The 26,855-nt window shown below is 34.0% G+C and overlaps 1 protein-coding gene and 1 pseudogene across 1 annotated transcript; one reads left to right on the top strand and one right to left on the bottom strand.

Moving 5' to 3' along the window:
- Positions 1–4,880: 4,880 nt before the first annotated feature.
- On the top strand, positions 4,881–7,184 carry LOC141724415 (7-deoxyloganetic acid glucosyl transferase-like). The gene is made up of 2 exons (XM_074526566.1): positions 4,881–5,506; positions 5,589–7,184. Exons 1-2 carry the CDS (start codon positions 5,008–5,010, stop codon positions 6,539–6,541), a joined length of 1,452 nt encoding a protein of 483 aa, XP_074382667.1. The 5' UTR covers positions 4,881–5,007; the 3' UTR covers positions 6,542–7,184.
- Positions 7,185–7,333: 149 nt separating this feature from the next.
- LOC141660337 (UDP-glycosyltransferase 76B1-like) lies at positions 7,334–17,997 on the bottom strand (annotated as a pseudogene).
- Positions 17,998–26,855: the final 8,858 nt, after the last annotated feature.

Below are 26,855 nucleotides of genomic sequence, written 5' to 3'. Positions count from 1 at the left end.
TTCCTCTAATTTCTCTTCTTCTTCTACCTTCTCTTCGTCCTCAAAAACTTCCCTTCGAATCACTACAGCTTCTTCCTCGGCTTGATCCAGAGTTCTCTTACGAGCCCACGAACGCGTATGCATACACGCTCGCTAGAGTACCTGAAACACGACAAAAAAAAAGAGTAGGTAAGTAACAATGTCTGAGTCAATGAACTTTAACGATCGTTGATGACAAACACATAAACTAAAAGTTAACACTGCAGTCCCCGGAAGCGGCGCCAAAAACTTGTTAGTCGCTAAACACGCGCTAAAATTCACGCAAGTATACGCGTTTGCAAGTAATATAGAATTATTTCTAGTTTGATCCCACAGAGACTGGTTTAGGCTAACTTTGTGATTTATACACCTATACAACAATGATATGGCTATTATTCAATGCTAAGACGAATAACAAATTGAGTTTTGATTATACTATGATTAACTAATGAGAATTATACTAGAGAATATTAACTAAAGAGAGTAAATAGAATTGAATAATATATGAACAAATATAGGATTTTAACTTCATTAAGTACTTCATTCAATAGCCTTTTTGTTCTTAACCTTAGCATGTAATTGTGATGACACTAATCAGATAATACGAAACTGATAAATGCCAACTTTAGTTATACGAATACCATACTACCAGACATCCACAAAAGAGATAGAAGTTGAATAGACACCAATTATATTGAGACCCTGTATGTCTATAGAATTTGACTACATAACGGTTTAATGCAGAAGTTATCTATCGTGATTACATTGGGCAAGTAAGATGGTTAAAATTACCTATGAATCATGCATAACAATAACACATGAACCTATGCTAGCATGGCAAGTTCTAAATCCTTAAATTCACTTTCGCTTCATTAAGAATTAACACATTATCTTATAAGTTCGCGACGATCATAAAACGAAAAAGCAAAATCAACACTAGGTTATCATACAATCACCACACACTAAGGCATCAAAATAAATCAACTAAAAAAATCCATAAATAAATCCGCTAGAACCCCACGATAACGATTAACCCATAATCGGACTCATCATCAACGTGGGTTCCGATGAAAGCATAGTATAATAAACTTAGTCTTTATACTTAATAAAACCAAGTACGAAACACAAGTAAAGGTTCAAGAATAAGAAAACTAGCATCCAATGTTACAACTTAAACAAAGAATCACAAGAATAAACTAGATCTTCTTCGCCTTGGTTAAATTATGCTCTCCGGTCTTCTTTACTCCTTTTCCTAAGCTTTTGTACATCTCTCTTTCTGTAAAACGTCTTTATATATATATATATATTGTAGAATTGACCAGGGCTTCAAACTCTCAAAATCCTAATAGAAACAGAATTTTGCTACCCCGACCTAGCGCGAGCGCGCGCTTGACCAGCGCGGGCGCGCTGAGTTTCTGCTCTTTGGGTGCAGCCGCACGCTTGACCAGCGCGGGCGCGCTGTCCTTCTGCATAAAATTTTGACTTCTTCTTTCTCCTTGCTGATTTGAGCCGGTCTTTTCACGAGCCTTTATTCCAACACCATCCAAATATCAAATTAGCACTACAACCATGTTAATTTACCTGATTACCTGGAAAATGCCTGCAATGTAAAAACACTACAAAAACACGTAAAAATACCAACAACTTGAGTACAAATACACCAATCCAAAGTTTTACGGAGCGTAATAAAGTGTCATAAATGCCACTCAACAGATCCTCAGCCACTGCCTCATTGTATTTGCATGCTCTGGCATTTGGCTCACTAACAGCCTTTTTACAAAGGTGAGTTAGATCATACAACTTAATCTTAGGGCTATCAATGTGACGTAGTCTTGTTATTGTATAGGCATATCTTGCACAACATTTTCCAATCTCACTACTCAGTAAATATCGCGGATGATTGTTTTATTTGAACGTTAAGATATACTACAATACTCACTTAAACCAAAAATATATGGATACAATATTTGTTAATTCAAAATTTCAGTTTAGAAAAATCACTTTTATAGGAAGTGTTAGAGCAAATCTAATACTAAATCTAAAATGACAATAGACATTTTCATAATTTGAGACCAAAAAGTGTATTTTGGTAGTAAAATAGGACTTCAACTCCAATGCTAATTTTATTTTACAACAAGATATTTTTCCATTTAGTGAAATTTTTTCACTCTCTTATAAATTTCTTTTTAAAGCAAAATAACATATATTTCATTTTGTAGTTATTTAATGATGTGGTAAGGAACTATCTTTAGTAATAAATATAGGATCAACTATTCATTTATGCATTTATAACACCAAGTATAACTGTGCATGGATTTTTTTTATTTTGGTCATATATTATTACTATAATAACAATATTAATGTTGATGTTAAAATGGGTATTATTGCTATAATATAGCACACAAGAAAAATAATTAACCCTAATGGGATGCTAAATTTGGATGGAAAATAATAAAATATTATACTTTATGCTAAATATAGTACCAAGTACAGATGTTATCTTCATGAATTTCGCATCTCATATTTATCTTATATAAATTCTTGGCGGACCCTATGAGCTTACTGTTAAGTACATACTCCCTCCGTTCCACTAGATACTTTACATACTTTTTTATTATGCTTGACACGTATTTTAAGGCTAATATAAAGTATAATTCTATAATTTATGTTTAGAATTTATTTTTCTGTATAAAGTTTAAACATTATATTTTTTTTTAAAAGAAAAAAAATATTTAAAATTATTTAAGGAACCATGCTTTACGGAGTTTTAAAATGTATGCCGATGCCCGTCCCCCGATATAAAAAATCCAGTGGGTAAGATATCTAAAGCTTGCTGTCAAGCAAAGCTCTAGCATGTAAGTTAGCTAATAATAATTTTTCTGCAAAATAGAGTTTGGACAAAATATAACATATGCTTATATATTATCTTACTTTTAGTTGTTATCAGCTTGCTATTGGTATAATCATTAAAACTAAAAGAATATCAATCCCATACATTAAAAATTTATTTTTAATTTCGATATAATTTTTATCAAAATGGAAATGATCAAATTATTTGATTTAATTTTAATTTCAATTACTTTTATTCAACAAAAACTTTTAATATTTGTGTAATTGAGCACATGTCAAATGGGTCAGTAATCGAAGAACCGAATCAATTTCTGATCTAAAATCTGAATTATATAATCTGATAATGATTTGAAAACTAATTTTAAACTAATCTGTAAATTACCTTAATCGAAAATGATCTAGAATACTAGATTGGATTATAACTTGAAGCCGATAAAATATTTTCATAAAGTATAGGAATAAAGTATATGATCCAATATAAATCTAAATTAAAAAAATGATAAAATTTAGTTATTATAGTTAATAGTCATAACTTATTGTAAATATATATTAATTATTTAAGAAAATTCTCTATTTATAAGCAAAATTCACAATCAAATTAAATTATATTTATGACCATATATTTATTTAATAATAATTTTTTGAAAAAGTACATTATATACTATTAAAAATACTACATTAATATAAAATATATATCTTAAAGTATAACAAATTGACAAAATAAAATAACTTATGATTCGAAAGTTTTCAAATCGAATTTCATCAAATTTAATCAAAACAGTTTCCAAATATATTATTAATCCGAAAAAAATTATTCTAAAACTGATCTGAACCGAAACGGATCCGTTTTCCGAATTGTCAAAGTGTGGTCGGAGATACGCGTGGCCAGGGACGGAGGCAGGTGGCCGCCACCCCAAACTCCGGTATAATCATGAAATAATATTAAAATTTATGAAAAATATATATTTATATAGTTAGCAGTAAAAAAATTTTATTTTCAATTTTCGTCCCTTCAAAAATATATAAATTTTATGAATTTAGTACTAATATTACTGATATTTACAATACTTATGAATTTAGATACAGGAATTCAAATATATTTTGTACATTGAAATTGTTAAAAATAATATGTATTAATTTATTTAATAAATAATAAATTAAAAATATATATTAGTTATTCCGAAAAAAATTCGCCACCCCAAACTCCGGTTGTTAGCTCCGTCCCTGCGCATGGCGGAGTGGGAGGTAGGGCTGCACATGAGTTGGGTTGGGTCGGTTTGCCCCTTTTAGCTACCCAACCCATTTAATATGGGTTACAAAACTATCAACCCATTAAACTCAAAAAAATTATAAAATCCAACCCTATTAACTGTGTGATGGGTTGGGCCGAGTTGGGTTGATTAGGTTAATCGGGATAACCTAGTCAATATACATACAACAAACACCAGACAGCTTAATTTAATGAAATTATCATGTGTTTGTAGTGGTAAAATAACAAGGTGCTGCTATTTAATTGTTCCAGGAAATAAAACTATCAAAAAAACAAGAATACGGGACTATAATATTATTTAAAAGGACACTTATTATAACTGATCATCAAATATCTTTCAATTGGATGATTCAATATAGTAGGTTAAATAACCGATAGTTAAAATACAAAGGAAATGAGTACAAACGGGCCTGGAGCCTATAATGTAATAATTCTAAAATGGAATATGCTTGTATAGTATAAGTGGGTTGGGTCGGATTAAGATTTTATTTATCTAAATTTTGACTTCCATTACAAACGGCCCAACTAAAAAATAACTTAATTAACTCACTGTCCCCAATGATTCGATTTGGTCGGCCAAATTAAGGATTGGGTTAATTCATTTTCCGCGGGTTGAAATGAATGAAAAATTGACCCAAAAAAATAGAAGAAGCGAGGGATAAAATTGTAATTACCAACTAGTCCACCCCTCCGATAAGCAGTTTCTCCCCTCGTCAGAATCGAGTGGTGCAAAATGAATCGTGTACTTATTTGACTTGGTCCAAGTCGACCCTCTTAAAGAAGAGGAGGGCCGCTTGTTCAGTCAAGCAGTTGCCGTAAAGGAAAAACACAATCTTTGCAATTGCAATTTCTGATTCTGTAAGAAAAAAATGGCAGATCCGACAAGCATCCCAGCTCATGTGGTAATCTTTCCGTTTCCGGTGCAAGGTCACATGAACTCCATGTTCAAACTGAGTGAGCTCCTGTGCCTTGCTGGCATCCACGTCACCTACCTCGTAACTGTCGAAAACCATAAACGTCTCGTGCAGAACACAAACGGTGTTTCCTGGTACGATAAATATCCTGGGTTCCGTTTTCAGATGCTGCCCGAAAACATCTCCCAAGGAGATGGCGGCCAAATGAAATTATTTCTCAACTTATACGAATCCTTGAAAACAGTTAAACCATTTCTTATGGATCTGCTGGTTGGCAAAGGACAAACAAGGCCAGTTACTTGTCTTATTACAGATGGACTCATGAAATTAACACTTGATGTTGGTGAAGAGACTGGTGTTCCTGTTATTTACTTTCGTACTGCTAGCCCTTGTTCTGTTTGGACTTACTTTTGCTTGGACAAACTTATTGAATCCCGTGAATGTCCTTTTGGAGGTTAGCTACTTACTACTTATATTTTAAAATAAGATGTGTTTACAATTTATGAGTTTCGTATATTGATTCTTCATATATCTAGGAGGAGATGACATGGATCTTCCTATCAAAAGCGTACCGGGCATGGAAGCTTTTCTCAGGCGACGTGATCTGCCTAGTCTGTTTCGTGTTCCTGACATGGGTGATACTAGTTTTATCAGGATGTTTTGTATGGAGACTGAGCAAACTGTTCGAGCTCAAGGCCTTATACTCAATACATTTGAACAACTTGAGGGACCTATTATTTCTCAATTGCGCACTAAAATCCCAAATATCTACACAATTGGACCGCTTCATGCACACCTCAAGGCCCGACTGGAGCTAGAAACAACTTCCTCAACGATGGGCTTTTCAAACAGCTTAAGGGAGGAGGACATGAGCTGCATCAAGTGGCTCGAAGAGCAACCATTGAAGTCGGTTATATATGTCAGTTTTGGAAGTCTTGCCACGGTAACCAAAGAGCAGCTTATGGAATTTTGGTATGGTCTGGTCAATAGTGGGCACAGATTCTTGTGGGTAATTAGGATAGACTTACTGGCCGATAATAGTGATAAAAAAGAAGTTCCTAAAGAGCTGGAAGAGGGAACCAAGGCAAGAGGTTATACGGTAACTTGGGCTCCACAAGAAGAGGTTCTAGCTCACCCTGCAATAGGTGGATTCTTGACTCATAGTGGATGGAACTCAACTTTGGAAAGTATATACGAAGGGGTGCCAATGATTTGTTGGCCATACCTTGCTGATCAGCAGATCAATAGTAGATTTGTTGGAGAGGTTTGGAAGCTTGGATTGGACATAAAAGATACTTGTGATAGATCAAGTATAGAAAAAGCTGTTAGAGATCTAATGGAGGTGAGGAAGGAGGAGTTTGCGAAATCTGCAAAGGAAATGGCTACAGTGGCGAGGAAAGCTGTGAATGAAGGGGGAGACTCCCACAATAATTTGAACAAGTTGGTTGAGGGCATTAAGATGATGAATGTCACTGCAAATCGTGCCTAATTTTGGATATCCTAATGATTGGTAGTTTTGCTTGATTATAAACACTCATTTGAATTTCCTCGCAAACTGATGAAATGCAATAATTTGCAGGCAGCGGTGCTTAGCGTCTACCCCTGTTAAGTTTATTCCTCCCCATTTAGGGTTATATGATTCGTATGCACTTCTTAGTAATGAAAAATGGCTGGTGAGGTTAACATGGGCTACAACAAAATGTTAAAGTTTTCATTGTGCTTGGGCATCTAGCACCAGCGACGATTAGAGTTAATCATCAGGCCTTTCGGAATTGAAATTTCTATTTAAAAAAGTATCCTAATCTTATTTATATAGTTCTACAGTCGAGAAACTGGGCAATGGATTAGTTATTATAGGGGGAAAGAGGACAAGTTTATCAAGATGTGCTTGATTTCTTCTCTTTGATAAATTATATATCTTATTTCTAAGAAAGACATTAGTATGATTTGTTTCAGGGCCCTTTTGCTGATCTGATGAGTTGTATAATATCCTCTCTTTTCTTCAAAGATAAGTTTTATGCATCAGTTTTCTCTGTTTCCCTTTGTAAGCTTTAATGCTTTTTATCTTTTCATATGGGATTCTTCACTTTGATTAAATCCTTTTCTTATTTCATTTGTTATTGTTTGGCGAATTGGTTGATAGCTTCTCTGTCCCTCGTTTCATAATCCGGTAAAATGCTTCTGAGGTGTTTGGTAATTGATGGTTTTTTAGTTGAGCCTGCCTGTTCCTGAATTTGAAATGAGAGCATTCTAAGGGGTTTTTGAAGGTGTCAATTATAGTGTTATCTGTATGTCTTGTTTATCATGACTATTTCTATCAGCCTATTGTGAACAATTGTTTTCCTAATAATGTTAAATTTCCCTTATAGTTAACCCTACATGTAGTTTATATAATAGGCGGATACCAGCAAGCATTCCTTCAATCAAGACACTAGTTTATATAAATTTTTTTTGAAAGAATGCAGTCTCAAAAGCCTTAACCACTAAACTAGGAACAAGAAAAAAAATCCTTGTATTTAACATGATACAATGTAAGATACTTAGCTCTCAAGAGACTACTTCGATGATCCACTTTGCTGCAAACACTTCTTAACAATTGTGCAGCTCTCTCTTTTATCTCTTTCCCTTCTTTCTCCACCAGATTCCCTTTGAATTTGTGCTCTTTCTATTCCATTTTCCAAGTGCACCCCAATTCTCCAAACATGTGTTATGTACCTAGAATTCACCATTTTATCAGTGAAACAAGCGCATTCGAATCATAGGTATCCCTTCACAGATACTCTCTAATGTCGAGTTCCATATATTATGCGTCCAAAATGCTCCAATGAGCTAGTACACCCTGTTGAGGAGCCCATTTTAGAATGCATCCCGGACCATCCAACATTTCTAGGTAACCATTCAATGATTCAATCCATTCAGATCCGCAAATCAATCCAGGCCTAATCATCCACACAAAAGGGTGCTTGCTATCAGCAAGACCCCAAACTATTTCCATGAGTTGTTAATCACTAATTGCTGCAATGCTTCTGAAGCTGAAGTAGATTACAGAGTTGGATTCTTGCTTGTCTAACCAAGAAATGCAGGTCTGATCATGCGGGATCAAGCTACTCGAACAAGCTAGAAGTATCTATGGAATGGGCCTGCTGGAAAGATTGGAATGGGGAAGTCCTGTATAAGTGTGGCCAATGCAGGCTTTTCAAGTTCTCCAAAAGAGTTCCAAATGAGCCCTGATGAAGCCTTTGTTTCTTTTACCATGCATTCTACTAATTGATCGAGTGTTTCAGGGTTGTTTGTCTTTATCAAAGGAAGATCTTTAACGCATAGCGGTGGCAGCACCGGTACAAGTTCTTCTAATCGCGAGCCTAAGTAATTACAGACAACAAAAATGAAAAAATTAATCAGCAAAGAGGAAAACAATATACGAGCATATCATACTAAGATTTAAACAAATTTTAAAGCTTGATTAATTTTTAAAGCTTGATTGAGTATCGGAGTATTTATAGCCAAAATTTGGTATTTGGATCATCTCGGGTCAAGAACGGGTCAATTGGAATTAAATTGGGAAAAAGAATGAAGAATTAACTTTTAGGTCGCAATGCATGAGAGGAGGACGTGCCCTCATTAAGTGAAATACATGATATAGGCTATTTGGACGTGAGATTGCAATACAAGAGGAAGTGGGTGCACCCTATAGAGCGAGGGCGCGCCCTATCTTAGAGAGATGCGAATCATGGCTTGTATGTGTGGTCGGTCAAGGAGGGGGATGTTCATGAAAAGTTTGAAGGCCTCTAGGGGTATGCTTGATGATTGAAGACCTCCTCATGTATTCAACGGGTTTCCTCGTTGGGGATGCGAAGTTAACATTGGTGTGTGCTTTGGGAGCTCTGTTCTTCCATTCAACGGGTGTCCTCGTTGGAGAATTTTGGAGTCATCCTACACTTTGCACCCAAGAGCTTGGGATCACATATCCTGTTATCTAGTAGGTTATCCTCATTCGGGGGACAGGGATGCGTCCAACATTTCGGGTGAACCGTTGTGACACCCCAAAATCCGGGGTCAGGATTGGGTGTCACTACACAACTTTAAACAATATAAACCTATATATTAAAACAATTATACAGACAACCCCTCATTATTCAGGATCGCTTACAGGTTATGGTATGAAACAAGAATCTAACCTTCTAAAATTAGAATTTCTAAATACAATTACATTACCTCATTACTAATTTCCTCGTATTGATCACTCTGACACCTCCAAATTTCTTCATTTGGAATCTCACCATTTTTGCTGTCTATTAAAAGCTATTCACTTTTGTCCTCATTTGATATTGAAAGAAATAAGAGTTCAAAAAGCAAGAGTGAGCCAAAAATGCCCAGCAAGTATCATAAATGGTTTCCAGGTATCAGATCAAAGAAACTCTTGGAAACGATTGTTGAATGATTTCAAAACATCTTTATTTATTTAAAACATTTGAGCGAACAAAACATCGGCCCGCATTGGCCTATAATCATAAATCACACTTTTCTGTAAAAGAACAGTGAACGTTTCAATGTTTCATCCATTTGAATCAAATCTTTGTTTGATTTTGTAATTATAAACTATTCAAGAAGGAATGCCGTTAATGGCGATCAACAATAAATTAGACCGGACACTATAAACCAACATATGCACTATAACCTGCTGATCAGTCAGGATATAGTGCAGATCTATACCCAACTGCATAGACCCAACCGACATATAGGGTACCCAAGCAACTATGGCCTAATAATCAAGGGACCAGCCATCTCTGGCCCTTAGGGTCCAGCTCATCACTGGCCCTCATCGTAACCATCCAGCCCGTGGAGTATTTTGATGTCAAATCATTTTGATTTCAAAACATCTCAATTCAGGGTTCGCAAATAACCCGAAAGTATGGGTACTTGCTCAAGAGATCAATCGATAATCAAGGAACAAGATCAAAAAGGCACTTGCATAAATAAGAGTAATTGCAGTGAAATATAAAAATATTTAACTATTCTGAACTTAGAATAAGAATGAAGAAATATTTGCAGTATTTTAGAAGAAAGTGTAGGAATACTTGCCTCAATTTATAATACTCTGATCTTTAACTATCTGCCATATCACTCAGTCCTGGTGTATCTGTATTTCCCTTGACAGGCTACTTGACCTTTCTTGTCATTCACCATTTCAGGTTTATCTCTATTCTGAATTCACTCGTTTCAAGACTACAAGTAATCAGGCTTTACTTTTATAATCTCTGTCTGGCTGCACTGCCTCGCATTATGGGTATCTTTCATAAAAGATACCATTCAATTAACTGATAATATATCATTGTCTAACCTATATGTTTATCTTTATCATCTACCCGCCCGATTATAACAGATAATGATCACATCTCAATCAAATAACATTTAAAAGACATGTTGACTCATAAATCACATAAAACGTATACATAAGTCACATAATCATGTTATTCGTATAACACATAGTCTCATAATTCATGTAGCACATAAGTTGAATCGTCGAAAGATAGTTATTGATACGTTTAGAGTCGAAATCGAGTCAAAAGAGTATTTTATCGATCAATAATCGACTCAAAATGATTTATAAAACAAATGCCCTTTTGATACAAAAGAATTTAAGTCTCGAAAATATTTTTAATAGAAGAAAAATATTTTTCTGAGTCTAGAGGCATTCGTTTCGTATTAAATGGACGAACGGTCTATTTAGTACGAATTTTTGAACATTTTTCGGAATTAAAAACGGGTGTCCGGATCATTTTATAATAAAATAAGAGGGTTCGAACACCCGAATATGACTTTAAAATAATTTTATAATAATTATCGAGCCTTGAAAATAATTTAAAATAATATTTTAAAGTTCGAAACTATTTTCCGGAATTTTTAAATCAAAAATAAATAATTAAATCTAATTAAATAATCAAATAAAATTAATTAATAACTAATTAAATTAATGAATCAATTAATATATAAATTAATTAACTAATTAAATAATTATTTATCAACTAATATTAATTAATTAAATAATTAATATTTATTTTTAACTTAAAAATAATTTTCAGAAATTAAATACTAAATTTTGGAATTTTAAAATAAATAAAAAATCAATTTCTGAAAATATTACAAAAAGAGAATACATTTTCTAAAAATAATAAATCAGAAATCTTGTTTTTAAATATTTTTAAAACTAAAATCGGATTTTTGACAGATTTTAAAACAGGAATATTAAATGTACAAGTTTTACAAAGGATATGGGTGGAAACTGTAATTCCCCCCCTCCTTGCCATCTATCTCACGCCGGCCGGACCTCTATGGCCGCCGCCATGGAGCTTTTCCGGCGGCCTCAAAATGTTCCAGAACATTGCCAAATTAATGGGAATCATCCAGAAACTCATTCACATATACCATATTATCAATAAATCACAGGAATGAACGGAAAGCTCGACTGAAAAAAAATGCCGCCGCTGGGCTCGGTTTTCCGGCGAACACTTTCCGGCGACCGTTCGTTAATCATATATACCTCATTCAATTCGTCTTTCGACGATCTACAAGATAGTATAATCAATTTACAACAATAACCCCTAACGAACAAACGCCCAATTTCTAATTAAGAACAATTAAACTTATAAATCCTAATTCACAAATTCGAAGATCAAACTCAATTTTATATATGTTATTGAACTCCAAATCAGTCATATAATATACCAAAATGATCAGAAAGAAAAGATCTACATGATTATAACATCAAATCACACAAACAATATCAAGAACAAAAATTCATATTTTAATTATCAAATAATTCGAAAATAAATAAATAAATAAGAAAATCACCTTGATTTCTGCACTAAAATGGTTGATTGATTCAGAAATTACTTTTCGAGAGCTTCGATTTGATATATGGCATGCCCGAATCGGAGTTCGATAACGCCTTCGTTCGAGAGTTTGATTTTCAAGAACGTAACGAATAATTAGGGTTTTCTCTGTATTTTATCAGTTTTAACTGACTGGGTATGATTATACGAATAAAATAAAATAATAAAAAGGCTATTTATATTTATGGAATCTTGGTTCATTTTGGATCGTATTGGATCGATAAATTAGTTACTTAGCCGCTAAGTAACTGCAAAAACGATCTGATTTGCTACCCTTATTGGATAATTATCCAAACCGGGCTTTTTATAAAATATTTTATACAAAATAATGTAATATTATCCCGTCTTTTGAGAATACGGGTTTTGTTGATTTTTCGAAATGATTATCGTATCAAAAATTTTGCGCCAGGACGCGCACGGGTCAAACCGTAATCCGGATCGAAAAAATTAAACATGAAAATGTCCGGAATTACCAGATTGGGTTAGGAAGGAGTTTTCAAAAGAGTTTTGAGTTGTAAAAACGTAAAAACGGTTGAAGTTGGACGATTCCCGATTTTATAAAATAGTTTCGTAATTATTTAGAAAATAATTAATTAAATTTATAAATCATTATAAAATCATATAACACTCCAAATATTACCAGAAAAATACCTTAATTATCTATATTTTATTCTGGATATATTATAATTAACATAATCACATTTTATTATATATAAACATCCAAATATTATTATAAATTATCAAATAATTCACAAAAAATTCACATTATAATCACATAACAATCATTTATTCATAAAAATAATTACACGCTATGTCTCGGATGTTACATCCTTCCCCCCTTAAAAGGATTCTGTCCTCAGAATCATACTAAGGATCATATAATGATATATTTAAGTATCTCATCTCCATTTTCTCAGGTTGATCCCTCAACCTTACAATTTTTTTCGTAAATTTTAACTCACAACATCAATCATTACTCAACAGCCTCTTGCTGACATCATATTCTATTACTTGCTCATATAACTCAACTCAAGTCTCCAGTTTATATATAATGGAGTCAAATTTTACTCTTTCTGAATATATACATATAAACACCCTATGAATCTGTTATACATGTGGCGATGAAGCTTACTCAATTACATTTATCATGCCTATTTTACAGTCTCAAGAGGACCAGCATAATGCATATAAATTTTTCTTTTCTTTCTAAATCTAGTAATTCGCGCTCACGAAAGTTTCCAATCGTTACTCATTATTGAACCTCATTCCCATATGTTTCTTTTGTTCAAATAACCTAGTTTGTAATCGCTCTCCGTCGCATTTGTGGCTCTTTAATCATTCCCGTAATCTTCTTCTTCATCTGTGAATGATATATTGAGGCCATGGCGTATTTGATTTCCAACATTCTCGAAGTTACACTAGAGTTAAGAGTTAACGAGAAAATCTCAACTGGTACGATTGATGCACAAACATATTATCATATCTTATTTCCCTAACTCAGAATTGAATAGAGAAAATTTATTAACCTAAAGGTATCACCCGCATATTCTAACGCATATTATCATTTATTTTGGTTCCAAGGAGTTCTCATTCAAAGCTGAATGCTAACGTCTATTCTTTTCGTTATGTCATATTATCCGAAAGTCTTCTTTGACATTTATGTCTTGCATCATATTCTCGAAATAACTTGAATCCCTTGAGTTAATAATACTTAGCCAAATTCCTCTCTTTTAGTTCCGTCTTACTTAATGTTTGTTCATCTATAAGTGGTATATATTATTCTAGTTCGACATAATTCACCGTATTCTAAATAATTCTAGCAAATCTTCAGTCAAATAGTGTTGACCCTTTACCCTCAATTCTTGGATCTAATGACGTATCACCATTTCCTCAAGCAGCAACTAACCTCTTTACTGGATAAACTGTTTATTAATAACAGAGTATGACAAGGTTTGGGATAACCTATCAATAATGATTCAACTGACGTTTTCCCCCACTTTGTCTTCATGTTGGGTCACTAGATATTTTTTTCAGCTCTGGGTACTTAACCATATTCCCGGGGTGTATTTCCAATCTTAATTTACATGTATTTCTTCAAATTCTTCACTTTACTGATGTCCAACAATATTAAATTAAGTAATAATATCAATCAATTCCAATCCATACTTGAATCTGATAGCGTGCCACAATCTCCTTGTAGCAATATCAACTTATTCCTCAGGTAAAGTATTTGTTAACAAAAGAATGGTTGGGTTTAATTAACCTATCCTTAATAATTTACATAACGCTTACTTTATCTCTAGTTTTTAAGTAATTCTCTATATTGCTCCTTAATGAGCTATATTCATTTTTGAAAAGGTTGCGGTAATAGGTTCACCCTCTGATGTTGGCTTTGATTCTTCAATAAGTATGACCTTTACTTATATGTTCGTCTATTTCCAATCTTATTCCATGTCAGTCAATACCTTCGTTTAACTTTCCATAATAAATCACAGTCTTCGAATGAATTTCATATCTCCAAGTATAGGCGTCTCACTCCATGCCTTACATTAGCTTTGGCATCCTAACGTTCATAACTTTCTTATATCCTGAACAATTTTATAAAATTTCTTTATCATCCTTTTGATTCCACTTTCCTTTCTAGCCAAGTTCTCCATTCTCATGACTCATTGTCTCTTCTTAACATAAGCGATTTCTTCTTTCTAATTGTACTGATTTGGGTTATCATTAGGCAAACCATTCTGTGATTAACACTGGAATGAAATCTTTCTATAAATATTTGAATTCTTATCAAAATCCATTATTAGCTACTTTCTTAACCTTACTTACACCATCGCTAATCGTACAACTTTCATTTTAATCCACTCCAACTATTCTCTGTCACATTTCTGGCTTTTTTGTATTGAAGATATGTTTTAAATTGTTGAGATCTATGCCTACTATACATCATCTTTCCCTTAAGTCCTTCAATAAAACCTTATTGCAGATGATGACATCTCTTTGATCGTCTAACAACATCCATATTGATGTAGTTATTAATTTCTTCTTCATTTTCTTCCTTCCTTCTCTTGGCTCTTACCTCGAACCTTTAGTTCTTCAAAACGTTCTTCTCACTCGTATGTGCAAATAACATTTTAATTCTCTTATCTATTGTAAAGGGCATATTTATCCAATTAAAGCCTCGCACACTTGCCGTAACATCGTGCTGATTCCGCTAAACTTATGAATTCTACTGGGGTCCTTACTTCCTCCAAATTTCTCATTGCCTTGACTTCGGATCTGAAAATCACATCAAGATTTGACTTAATCTAATTGGAATCGATTTCCATTTAACTGGCCATAAGTTGGTAAAATTAACTAATTAACTCTTTTAATTGATCAATCGAACCAAGTGATGGCTAGCTAAATGAAATCAGAGACCAATCATATAAAGTCAGTCTGGCTACAACCACTTCTTTTAAGAACCGAGATCGCAATCATCTGGAGTATCAACATGAATATTAATAACACACGGAAGTATATTTTTGACTTTAAAGGTAGGGTATTTCAAAAAAATTTGGGCAGCATCTCCTCTATATTATGGACTACCAGTCGGACTTAAGCCGACACCCACAATCAAACAACCAACCAATCCAAATCAATCCACCATCATGAACTCATCATTTTACCATACTTCAGAACATATCATACTGATATCTACATATACTACTGACTAGCATAGCATACATCTTTTTACCAAATTAGGGACATAACCATACCTTTCATTTATTCCTTCAAAATATCTCGGAACTCCACTAGTGAATATAAAATTATTCTGTTGTTTCTCATTGTTCCAAGATTCTTCTAGTTCATCATTAAGCTCCCTAATTAACAATTCATATCACTGATATCTATTTATAAATCCATTCTAAAGAAATATTTTAATCTTATTCTCCACGGCTCATACCTGTATATGGATGCTTTTAAGAACATATACTGCATCTTTCAACTGATCAAACAATTGCTCTACCCTTAAGAATATATGCATCTTCTCATTAGTTAACTTGTATAACTTCAGATTACCAAGACGTGGTTTCAACCAACATTGTGAGAATTTATTTAGTTCAAAGCGTTACTTCTTAAGAAATTTCACAATTGAATCCCCATTTCTTCATTTCCACTTATGTCTTTTTATATGAAACCTTCTTCACTGGCCCGGTTATAAGTATTGAATTTACCGTAACTAACTTACTTGGTTAGGAGTCGTAACAGTTCCTTGAAGAACACGCTTGGGATTCACTATACTCGAGATTTTTTCGATTTTGAAATTTCATGACAAACATCTCCTTGTGATTGAAGTAAGTTTTTCCTTTTCACGTATTAATCGCTTGTCTGGGTCATTGTTGAGAATTCCTTCATCTACTTCTGTTGTCCCATCGATCGATTGCCTCGTCTGGTGTACGCAAGTTCACTTACTTATTTTAATGGTTAATTTTCCTCATACAGTTTGCTAACTACTTTAAATCACGCTCATAATCTTAGACTTGAAACATATCACGTATACAGACTTCCGCTTCTAATTTGATGTTGTCGTGACAACCACGTTATTGACATAATGATTCTTCTTTGCACGGACCTGTCCACCGTTTATTGGCTAGTAATCATCTTTATACTCAACAAGTAATTCCATCCACTACACGAGGTTATTTTACTTCTTTTAGAACGCTCAAAGAGTAGAATTAATACAAGAAGAGAATTTGTGAGTATGATTCTGATTGGAAATCTTTTGTAAAGAATAAGAGTACAAGGAAACAATCGGAAGGATCTATAAATCAATAAGTCATAATGGAAGAGAAAATAATGAATGATGATTTAGATAGAAATGAGACAACCATATTTGTAATCAAGATGACCAGTCTTTCATACTATATGGCATACAACACATGATTAAGTGGCGTCCCACCAGACTCTTCGTCATATTGACAAAGCGTCACATCATAACACTGCTTGTCTCAATCAAAAAGAAATATTCTGAAAAGAGAAATAATTTTAAAGGGATACAATAAATTTTTCATTCCTTCATGTCTCATATATTTATTACTGAAAGAAGCTCACACGTATTCAAAAATCAAAAAGAGTATACGCCGCCGTGGAAAAGAGTTTCACCGTTGGTCGCCATCTACATTTCGCTCATGCACACTTTTAGAGCTCGTTCGAGTAACATATTTTCAGATCCCCGTCATATAATAGATTCGGAAAATCTTCTGGAAATACCTTTAACATTTTAACAATTTGAGCATATTTGTCTTCTTGTTGGATTTGTCGTCTTAACTCCTTGCTTCATCCTTGCCATGTAGATTTCATATTTTTTTAATGTCATGCTTCAATGTTTGATATTTTAGTAGTTCGATCATAATCGCGTTCTTTCGTAATTTATAATTATAATTTCTAATTTCTTCTATGTCGCGTAACGTAGCCATTGATTCTGCAACACCCCGACTTCGTCGATGGGGATATTATTCTTCTTCAATCATCTGGAAGATTCCTCCATTTTCTTCAATCATCCTCGGCTTCTTTTGGGTCAACGAACTTATTTTAAAATTTAATAATGCCAGGAATTGGATAAATAACGTTGATGCATGTTGATTCGATTTTTGATACTATTCGACAAGGTTTGCACTCTTCTTCCGAAGAAAATTTTAAACTTCTCCGTATTAGCGGCTCTACTTGGCCCTCTGGTTTAACAATATTGAGTTCGATCAAATATTCTTCCGGATAATCTAATACTTATAACAACAAGAACTCAAGTAGTAATTCGACAACCGAATTTTAAAAACTCATTTTGTGTAAAGATCTTTTAGAAATGCTGTTAAGAAAGCCTTTTTTGAAAACTTGTTTTAGAGTTCTGAAGATCAACATCTGTCCATCCTTACTATATGACTTGGTTGTTGTTCTATTCAACCACAACAAGGTACCTAATCTAGGAAACGACCACCTAAGATTCTTCAACTGCAATACCTCTTCTGCTTTTTATTGAATCCAGTTCGCCTTCACTAGTCACCGAAAACTTCATTTATCATTGCATACCATTTTATTCGTAACTCTAACTACGATGCTGACGTCCGATACTATCTTTGATATTTTCATCGTTGTCCTTAAGGTCGTAGTTACCACTGATTGACGCAATTCAACGTTCTATCCGTACATAGGGTCGTATCTTCTTGTTAATCTTTAGTATATCCCATAGGGTAGATATCGTTCCTTACGCGGTGCCCGAAAAGTGCTAAAAAAACTACTCATCACAATGGTGCCTTTAAACTTGCAATATTGGCTCTTTGTTAGCTTCAATCAACGCGTTGCCTCCAGTCTGGAGCTTAACCGATTTCGCAATTCTAAGTTGGCTCATACTAGAACTTTTCTTTCTTCCCAAAATTATCACAGAATTCAGTCGCATTTTCCTGTAAGATCATATGAAAAGCAGGGTAACTTACCCAATCTCCTTCGAGTTGTAGATTCCTCAGAACTATAGGAACTAGGAACTCAATATATCTATAGCGTTAATATATTCACCTCGTACTTCTCTTAACAATGTCCTGTCTTACTGATCCATATCGGATCTGCTATTCTTAATGCACACTCAACTCAAACTCAAAATGAGTATACCTAGGATCTTTCTTATCTTATACCACCTGCCAATCCTATCTTACTTCCACCTATTCTTATTTCAGGGACAAATAACCTGTAGCTCTGATACGAACTGTGATACCCCCAAATCCGAGATCAGGATTGGGTGTCACTACACAACTTTAAATAATATAAACCTATATATTAAAACAATTATACAGACAACCCCTCATTATTCAGGATCGCTTACAGGTTATGGTATGAAAAAAGAATCTAACCTTCTAAAATTACAATGTCTAAATACAATTTCATTACCTCATTACTAATTTCCTCGTATTGATCACTCTGAGACCTCCAAATTTCTTCAGCTGTAATCTCACCACTTTTGCTGTCTATTAAAAGCTATTCACTTTTGTCCTTATTTGATATTGAAAGAAATAAGAGTTCACAAAGCAAGAGTGAGCCAAAAATGCCCATCAAGTATCATAAATGGTTTCCAGGTATCAGATCAAAGAAACTTCTGGAAACGATTGTTGAATGATTTTAAAACATATTTATTTATTTAAAACAATTGAGCGAACAAAACATCGACCCTCATTGACCTATAATCATAAATCACACTTTTATGTAAAAGAACAGTGAACATTTCAATATTTCATCCATTTGAATCAAATCTTTGTTTGATTTTGTAATTATACACTATTGAAGAAGGAATGTCGTTAATGGCGATCAACAATAAATTAGACTGGACACTAGAAACCAACATATACACTATAACCTGCTGATCAGTCAGGATATAATGCGGGTCTATACCCAACTGCATAGACCCAACCAACATATAGGGTACCCAGGCAACTATGGCCTAATAATCAAGGGACCGGCCATCTCTGGCCCTTAGGTTCCAGCTCATCACTGGCCCTCATCTTAACCATCCAGTCCGTGGAGTATTTTGATGTCAAATTATTTTGATTTCAAAACATCCCAATTCAGGATTCGCAAATAACCCGAAAGAATGGGTACTTGCTCAAGAGATCAATCGATAATCAAGAAACAAGATCAAAAAGGCACTGGCATAAATAAGAGTAATTGCACCTAAATATAAAAACATTTAACTATTCTGAACTTAGAATAGGACCGAAGAAATATTTGCAGTATTTTAGAAGAAAGTATAGGAATACTTGCCTCAATTTATAATAATCTGATCTTTAACTATCTGCCAAATCACTCAGTCCTGTTGTATCTGTATTTCCCTTGACAGGCTACTTGACCTTTCTTGTCATTCACCATTTCAGGTTTATCTCTATTCTGAATTCACTCGTTTCAAGACTACACGTAAATTTCTGTCTGGCTGGACTACCTCGCATTATGGGTATCTATCATAAAAGATACCATTCAATTAACTGATAATATATCGTTGTCTAACTTATACATTTATCTTTATCATCTACCCGCCCGATAATAATAGATAAGGATCACATCTCAATTAGATTACATTTAAAAGACATGTTGACTCATAAATCATAGAACACGTATACATAAGTCACATAATCATGTTATTCGTATAACACATAGTCTCATAATTCATGTAGCACATAAGTTGAATCGTCAAAAGATAGGGCTTGATACGTTTAGAGTCAAAATTGGGTCAAAAGAGTATTTTATCGATCAATAATTGACTCAGAATGATTTATAAAACAAATGCCATTTTGATACAAAAAAATTTAGGTCTCGAAAATATTTTTTGAGTCTAGAGGCATTTGTTAGGTCACACACTGTAGAAGGGGGTTGAATACAGTGTTTAGCACAATCAAATCGATTATAAGAACTCAAGTAACAGAAAATAAATTTTATTCAACACAATAAATTATGTTATAATATGGAACTGTCCTCTCTCAGTGATGAACAAATTATCATGAGAGCTGCTAGAGTTACAAAGAATAATAACTTCGATAATCGTAACACTTATAGTGTAAACTCTATGTCTGTGTTTATATACTACACAGTTATAAGATAAATTCAAATTGATATGGAATATAATTCTGCTTCCTAAAATATATCAACCAGTTATCTTTTCTTTCAAGTATTCTATTCTTCATAAAATTCCTTCTTCATGCATATTTATTTCTGTCTTAGTCTCGATCTTCTTTCCTCTCAATCAGCCGCCTGCCTTATCTGAAAATCATCTTAAGTCCTAATATTATCTCCTGATAAATATCTTCTGATCACTTAAGTTCTGATAACTTAAGTTCTGATATCTTAAGTTCTGTCTTCTGTATAAGTGTTGATTTCCAGTTAAGTACTGATTTGTCCTGTTAGGTAAGATCTGAAAACTAAACACAAATTATATTACACATGACATTATCAAATATATCTAACAATCTCCCCCAACTTGTAAATTAGCATAATATACAAGTTCAACAGATATTTGATGATGTCAAAAACATTAAGTACAAATGTATGAGAATTTGACTAGATAACTACAACTTACAGTCCTTTCAACTTTACCATCTTTAACTTCTGATAACAGCTTCAGTCTGTATACACTTCAGAATTTAAGCAGTTGTAGATCTTTGACTTGGCTTCAATTTCAATTTCTGATCTCTTTGATATCAGGAGTTGTCCTGAGATAGTTCTTCAACAAACATCTCTCAGCATATTCAAGTTCATTAACCATCCTCCTTTTAGCATTTATAATTCAGCTATATCTTCTCCAGTTTGAAAAATAGCTGCTCTGAGATCATTTATCTTAGCTTTTCTTATCTCCTGATCTAGTCTAATCAGATATGCCTTGTCAGACTCTAGATTGAATTCCACAGCTTTATAACCCAGAAAAGTAGTTATAATCTTAGCAGAGTTAGGCTTCATATCGACAATATCACCTTTGTGATCTCTGTACTTGGGACAGTATGTGATGTCAGACTTTACAAAATAAAGCTTCTTCTGTCTTTGAATTTGAGACTTTAAATATCTTGCAACACTATCTGTTAATGTCTTGCACTTAAAGTAGAAATAGAACATGTTCCATTTCTTCAAAATACTTTAGTGGTATAGCATTCTGCCTAATTTGGTATACCCTTCCATCTGTCATAAAATATAACAAGATATGTGTAAGAACCCTGATTTTTGTAATATTTTTAAACTTCAGTGAATAGTAACTAGAACTGATTATGTAATACGTATGGAGTTCATCACAAATATGAATAGTGGAATTTTGGAAATCCGAGATCATATTCTTGTTTATCGAGGAAAATAAGTGAATGTAAAAGCCATCGGAATTCGAAGATTTACGATTATACTACGTGTTTTCGTATCCGTAAGGAATGGCGTAGAACCGGGAATACTACGTGGAATAAACATTATATTAAGGTGTCTTTATGATCAAGAGAAAGGAATAGGATTGGTTAAAGGATAATAAGCGATAAAAGAATTCACTACGAAACGAAATGTTATGAGAGTAAACTATAGGAATGGAACGGCAATCGCGTGTACGATAAATAATCGAATGAGAAATTAATTCCATGCAAGTTGGCCATACAAAACAAAGCTAACTAGTAGTTAGGAGATGTAACTAGGGAATTAGAAGCTAACTAGAATAGTTAGTGGAATAGTAAGTGAATAGTAATTGGGAGACAAGAAGGTACAAGGCCATACCTCCCCATTTCTACTCATCTAAAATTGTCAACTAAGCCATTTCTTTTTCTGATTATTATGCCCATATACACACTATCAAACCCATCTTATACACTCCCACACTTCAACAAAAATCAAGCCAAACCCCCCCATGCCCCTCATTCTCTCGGCTGTTTATGCAGAAAAGGAGGGAGAGCCCTCTTCCTCACTTCACTTATCCATCCTTCCCTCTATTAAAAATTCTACAAAAATTCACAAAGCTTCCTTACATCCTAGTAAAGGTATGTCTATGATTTCATGGCCAAATTATTAATGGTTTGTGTGAAACAAATTCTTGAAGTTCAAGAACTTTATGGACTGTTTTGACTAACATGGTTTCTTGGTTTTGTTTCTTAAGGATCTAGCCCTTCTAAGTGTTTTTCAAGTAAACCACGCCCTAATCATCTTATTAATAACCCTCCTAGTGCTCAAGAAGGTATAACTTCCAACTCTTTAAAGTTTTAAGGGTAGGTTTAAGAGTTATTTATGATGTAGTGTCAAGATCCAAGAGTTTGTGTATGTGTAAGGTTGTTTTGCTCATATTCTTGCTTAGTACTTGAGTTTTTGAGTTGTGATGCTTGTATGTGATGCTAGATAAATTATATAAGGTGTATGTGGGTGGATCTTGAGAAGTAAGAAGTGTTGTGTTGGTCATAAGTAGTGATTGTGTCAAGAACAAGTAGTAGGAATGGAATGTGGAGCCTATTGCACTTGGTCTGCCTTCTGCAGTGTATTCGGCCATGTAAATTTTTGAAAATTGTGAGTCACTGGCCATGACTGGGTAGATCTTGATTTTTAGTTTCTGTACATGTGTGGATCGTCATGAGGAGATTTACGGTTTAGAAGTTATGACTGTTTTAGTGTAGAGCGTTCATACGACAAGCCAATTACACATAGGCCACTTGCATGATGATTTTGAAAGGTTAAAAATAATTTTGGAATCTTGGAAAAATCATGATAAGTAAATAATGCAGCAAGGAAGACTGTACAAAAAAGAATTTTAAGGAAATATTAATTTTCCGATTTTATAAAAATGTTTTAGTGAAGCGAATCGATAATCGCGTACTAACTAAGATCGTTGGTTATTGATTTTAGATCGCCAACAAAAGCCCCGAGACCATACCACTCCTAGCACTCGAGGCAAGTTTACGAAACCCTAACACAAATTATCCATGCTATATATACTGTTTTGATATTGATGCCATGATTTACAGTTTGAAAATATATGCTTGTCTGTGATATCAATACATTCCAATTATGCGATTATTTACGAAAACAAATTTCGTTTTATACGAGTATGAGAAATTGAAACGTAATTGTAATATAATACAAGATAGTGGGAGTCAGAGATATTTTTAAATCGATTTAATCCCAGAACGAGCCGGATGCGGAAGATTTCGATTTCAATAAACAAAGTACTTTCGCGTAACATACATATTAAGCGAACGATTGAGATTTGATTTATAACTAAAAGAGATAATCGAATATTCACTCAAGGGATATCCTACTGGATTATTTATTTATAAGTAATACCTAAAGAGTTACTAAAATATCCGGAAAATACTTAAAAAGATATTGAAAAGTTTTTAAATCAATTCACTCTATCTAAAACGTATGTAACCATTCGAAGGATAATTATAAGATGTCAAATCCTGTCTTAAGTATTTAATTAAGATTTTTATCAATTCATTGAACCTTATTGAGAAACATTTTGTACTTAAGGTTTGATCAATTCATTGAACCCTTCTTAAAAATATTATGAGACCATAAATATTTAATATTCCGTACTTCTAAAAATCATTTAAAAATAGACATAGTTCCCAAGGATACTTTCTAAATTATTCAAAATTCTCGGAAGATATCAATTATCTGAAACTTATCAAAACCTTAGGGAACTTAGTTTAGAAGCATAAGGATTTTGCTTCCTCGCTCAATGAAAAACAAGTGAACAATATATGTAAAACTCTACTATGGTTAAGGGTTTGAAAATGATTTTAAATTCAAAACTCGGACAACTCCCAAGGATCAATTGTATTAAAAGTGATGAATAAATCATCTTATTTAAAGTTCAACTAAGAACGATCTATTCCTTCCACACAGGATTTTATGTAAATGATATAATTGTTTTGGGACTGGAATCTGGCCTGCCCAGCACGGAGAGGTATCGGGTAGTGACCAAGCGCGAAGTGGCGCAGTATATAGTTATATGGTCTCTGTGACCATTGACTTTCGGACTTGCACGGAAATGGGCAACCATCGTGTAATGTCTTGATAAGCCCAAAGGCGGCTAGGTTTGTATTCCTTCTACTAGTAGAGAAAATTTCGTATTCGGCTGATCACCGGTACGTGGTTTATTCCAGTATAGTCCTTTCCTCCACTTTGGATAAATTGTTGTGAAACCTACAGCAGAAGGCCGATAAGGCTGAGTTTTAAATAAGGTTGTTAATGAATATATATCACATCTATTCGAGAATCTTGGTTCAAGCATCATATTGAGATTTTGAGATGAAATGAGTACGAGTATAAACTGATTAAACTGATACATTTAAAGTTGAGTTTTTCATAAAAATTGACAAGCATATAAACTTTTAGAAACCTTGGATATACAACGCTTAATGGTTGTTTTTCCCTAAATGATCATATTTAAATAATGGATAACTATATCTTGCTGAGCATTAGTGCTCACTCTTACTTTTATAAATATCATATCACAACAGATTACCAGCATGGCTCGAACCAGGACAACTGCCCGCAAGCGGGTAGGGGACGCACGTGAGTACCGTAGACTGTTCATCCGCCAACCACCTCAGGTAGACGAGTAGAGATAGTTTCCTTTTGAGTACTTGAACCAAGACTATTTGTGACCCGAGCCACTCTCATGTAGAGCTGTTCTCGGCGTTCACTCTTTTGAGATAATTTCCTTTGGTCTGTAATAACTTAAATACTTTAACGTTAATTTAGTAATGTTTCTGAGCATATAACCTGTGTGTGTAAGTTTGGTTAAAAGGTCGAGTAATGATGTGAAAAGAGGATTAATTATTTACTAGACAATATTAAGTGATCGTAACAACCTGAATTCCCGACCTTGAATTTGGGGGTGTTACAATATGCTCTTTCAAGAAGGTATGGTAAACCATTTGTACAGATTCAAGTCGATTCAATCTTTCAGGAGTTGCTCCAACACCTGGTTCACTTAAGAAAGTTGGATCATCGGTAGTGTTATATACTCTTCTTTCATCAGAACTACCCAATCCAGATTTATCTCCTGCTTCCTTTCCTGTAACAACTCTTGCTTCAAAACCACTAGTTGCAGTCTTCAAAGGTTGAGCCTGTTTATCTTTGGTGAATCCTGGTAGGAGTATCTTTGAAGGTTTAATATGAGCAATGTCAGAGGTTTCCTTTTCCTTATCTTCTGATATCAAGCCAACTTGAGCTAAGTCAGAGGTTGCTTGCTTCACTGTCATATCAGAACTTACTACATCTTGACTCTGAACAACATGAGCCATGTCAGAGGTTGTTTGAAAAATCTTCTTATGCATCAGAGTAAGATTAGCATCTTCTTTATCATCAGTTATTTCTTCATCCATGACTGGCATATAAACCTTTACAGGTTCATCAACTTTTTCTTTGCTCTTGGACCTTGGATAAATTTCCATTTGTGATTTGGCTTTTATTGCCTCAGAATTTGTTCTTTCCTTTATCACAATACCCTTATGTTTTGGAAATTTTCTTTCAACAACAGAAGCTTTAGATTTTGTCTTGACACCTTCTGCTTTGAGTCTAGCTTCTTCTTCCTTTAGACTCTCAAAGTCCATTCCTGGATTTTCTTTAAGAAATAACTCCCTTGAAATTTTTTCATCAAGTTCCAGATGTTCACCAGAACTTATCCTTTTACCAGTATCAGAACTTATTCTTCTCCCGGTATCAGAACTTGTTCCTTGACTTGTAATTCTAGCTTTACTTGATGAAAACACTTTGCCTTGACCTTGACCTCTACCCTTATCAGAGTTTCCCTGGTCATCATTTCCATCATCCTTTCCTTTCAGTGTCTGAATAGATTTGCATTTGGACTTAATCACTTTCTCCCCCTTTTTGGCATCAGTAGGTAAAAGAAGAGAGACAAGCAATTCCACTGAGGATTGGATCTCATTGAGTTGACTTTGGTGAGAAGCTTGATTCTTCAGAATTTCTTCAATTTGAGTTTGTTGCTTCTCCTAAGTTTTCTCAATGTAGGCAATTTTGTCAAAGGCTGGCTTGAAAAATCTGTTCTTTTCAAGTTTCACATTCATATCTTGCTGGATTAGAGCTTCCTGAATTTTGTTCACCTTGTCATGAGTTATTGAGTGTTGACCTTGAAGGTTCCTTGTACTCAATGCAGTAACTCTCAGTTGTGCCTTGAAATCATCATTTATCAGCATTTCATCAGCTTTTGCAAGATGCTCAGCAAGAATCTTTTCAGAAGTAACAAAACTAACTGTGTTCCATTCCTTAGTCCACTCCTTTCCTCTAGGAATTTTACTCCAAGGTACTGGTGCTTCCCCTGTAACAAACTTCTTGACTAAATCAGCTTTATGAATAGTTTGTTGAGATGCATGTCCTGATAGACCAGCTGCATCAGCATCTAAATTGGCAGTAGCT

The sequence above is a fragment of the Apium graveolens genome, chromosome 5 (assembly GCF_009905375.1).
Source record: "Apium graveolens cultivar Ventura chromosome 5, ASM990537v1, whole genome shotgun sequence".
In the NCBI taxonomy this organism is placed as follows: domain Eukaryota; kingdom Viridiplantae; phylum Streptophyta; class Magnoliopsida; order Apiales; family Apiaceae; genus Apium; species Apium graveolens.
This window is presented reverse-complemented; position numbering and strand designations above follow the sequence as displayed.

Coding starts and splice junctions, on each gene's coding strand:
- LOC141724415 (XM_074526566.1), top strand. CDS start 5,008: ATGGCAGATCCGACAAGCATCCCAGCTCATGTGGTAATCTTTCCGTTT. Junction 5,507..5,588: donor CCGTGAATGTCCTTTTGGAG/GTTAGCTACTTA, acceptor TCATATATCTAG/GAGGAGATGACATGGATCTT.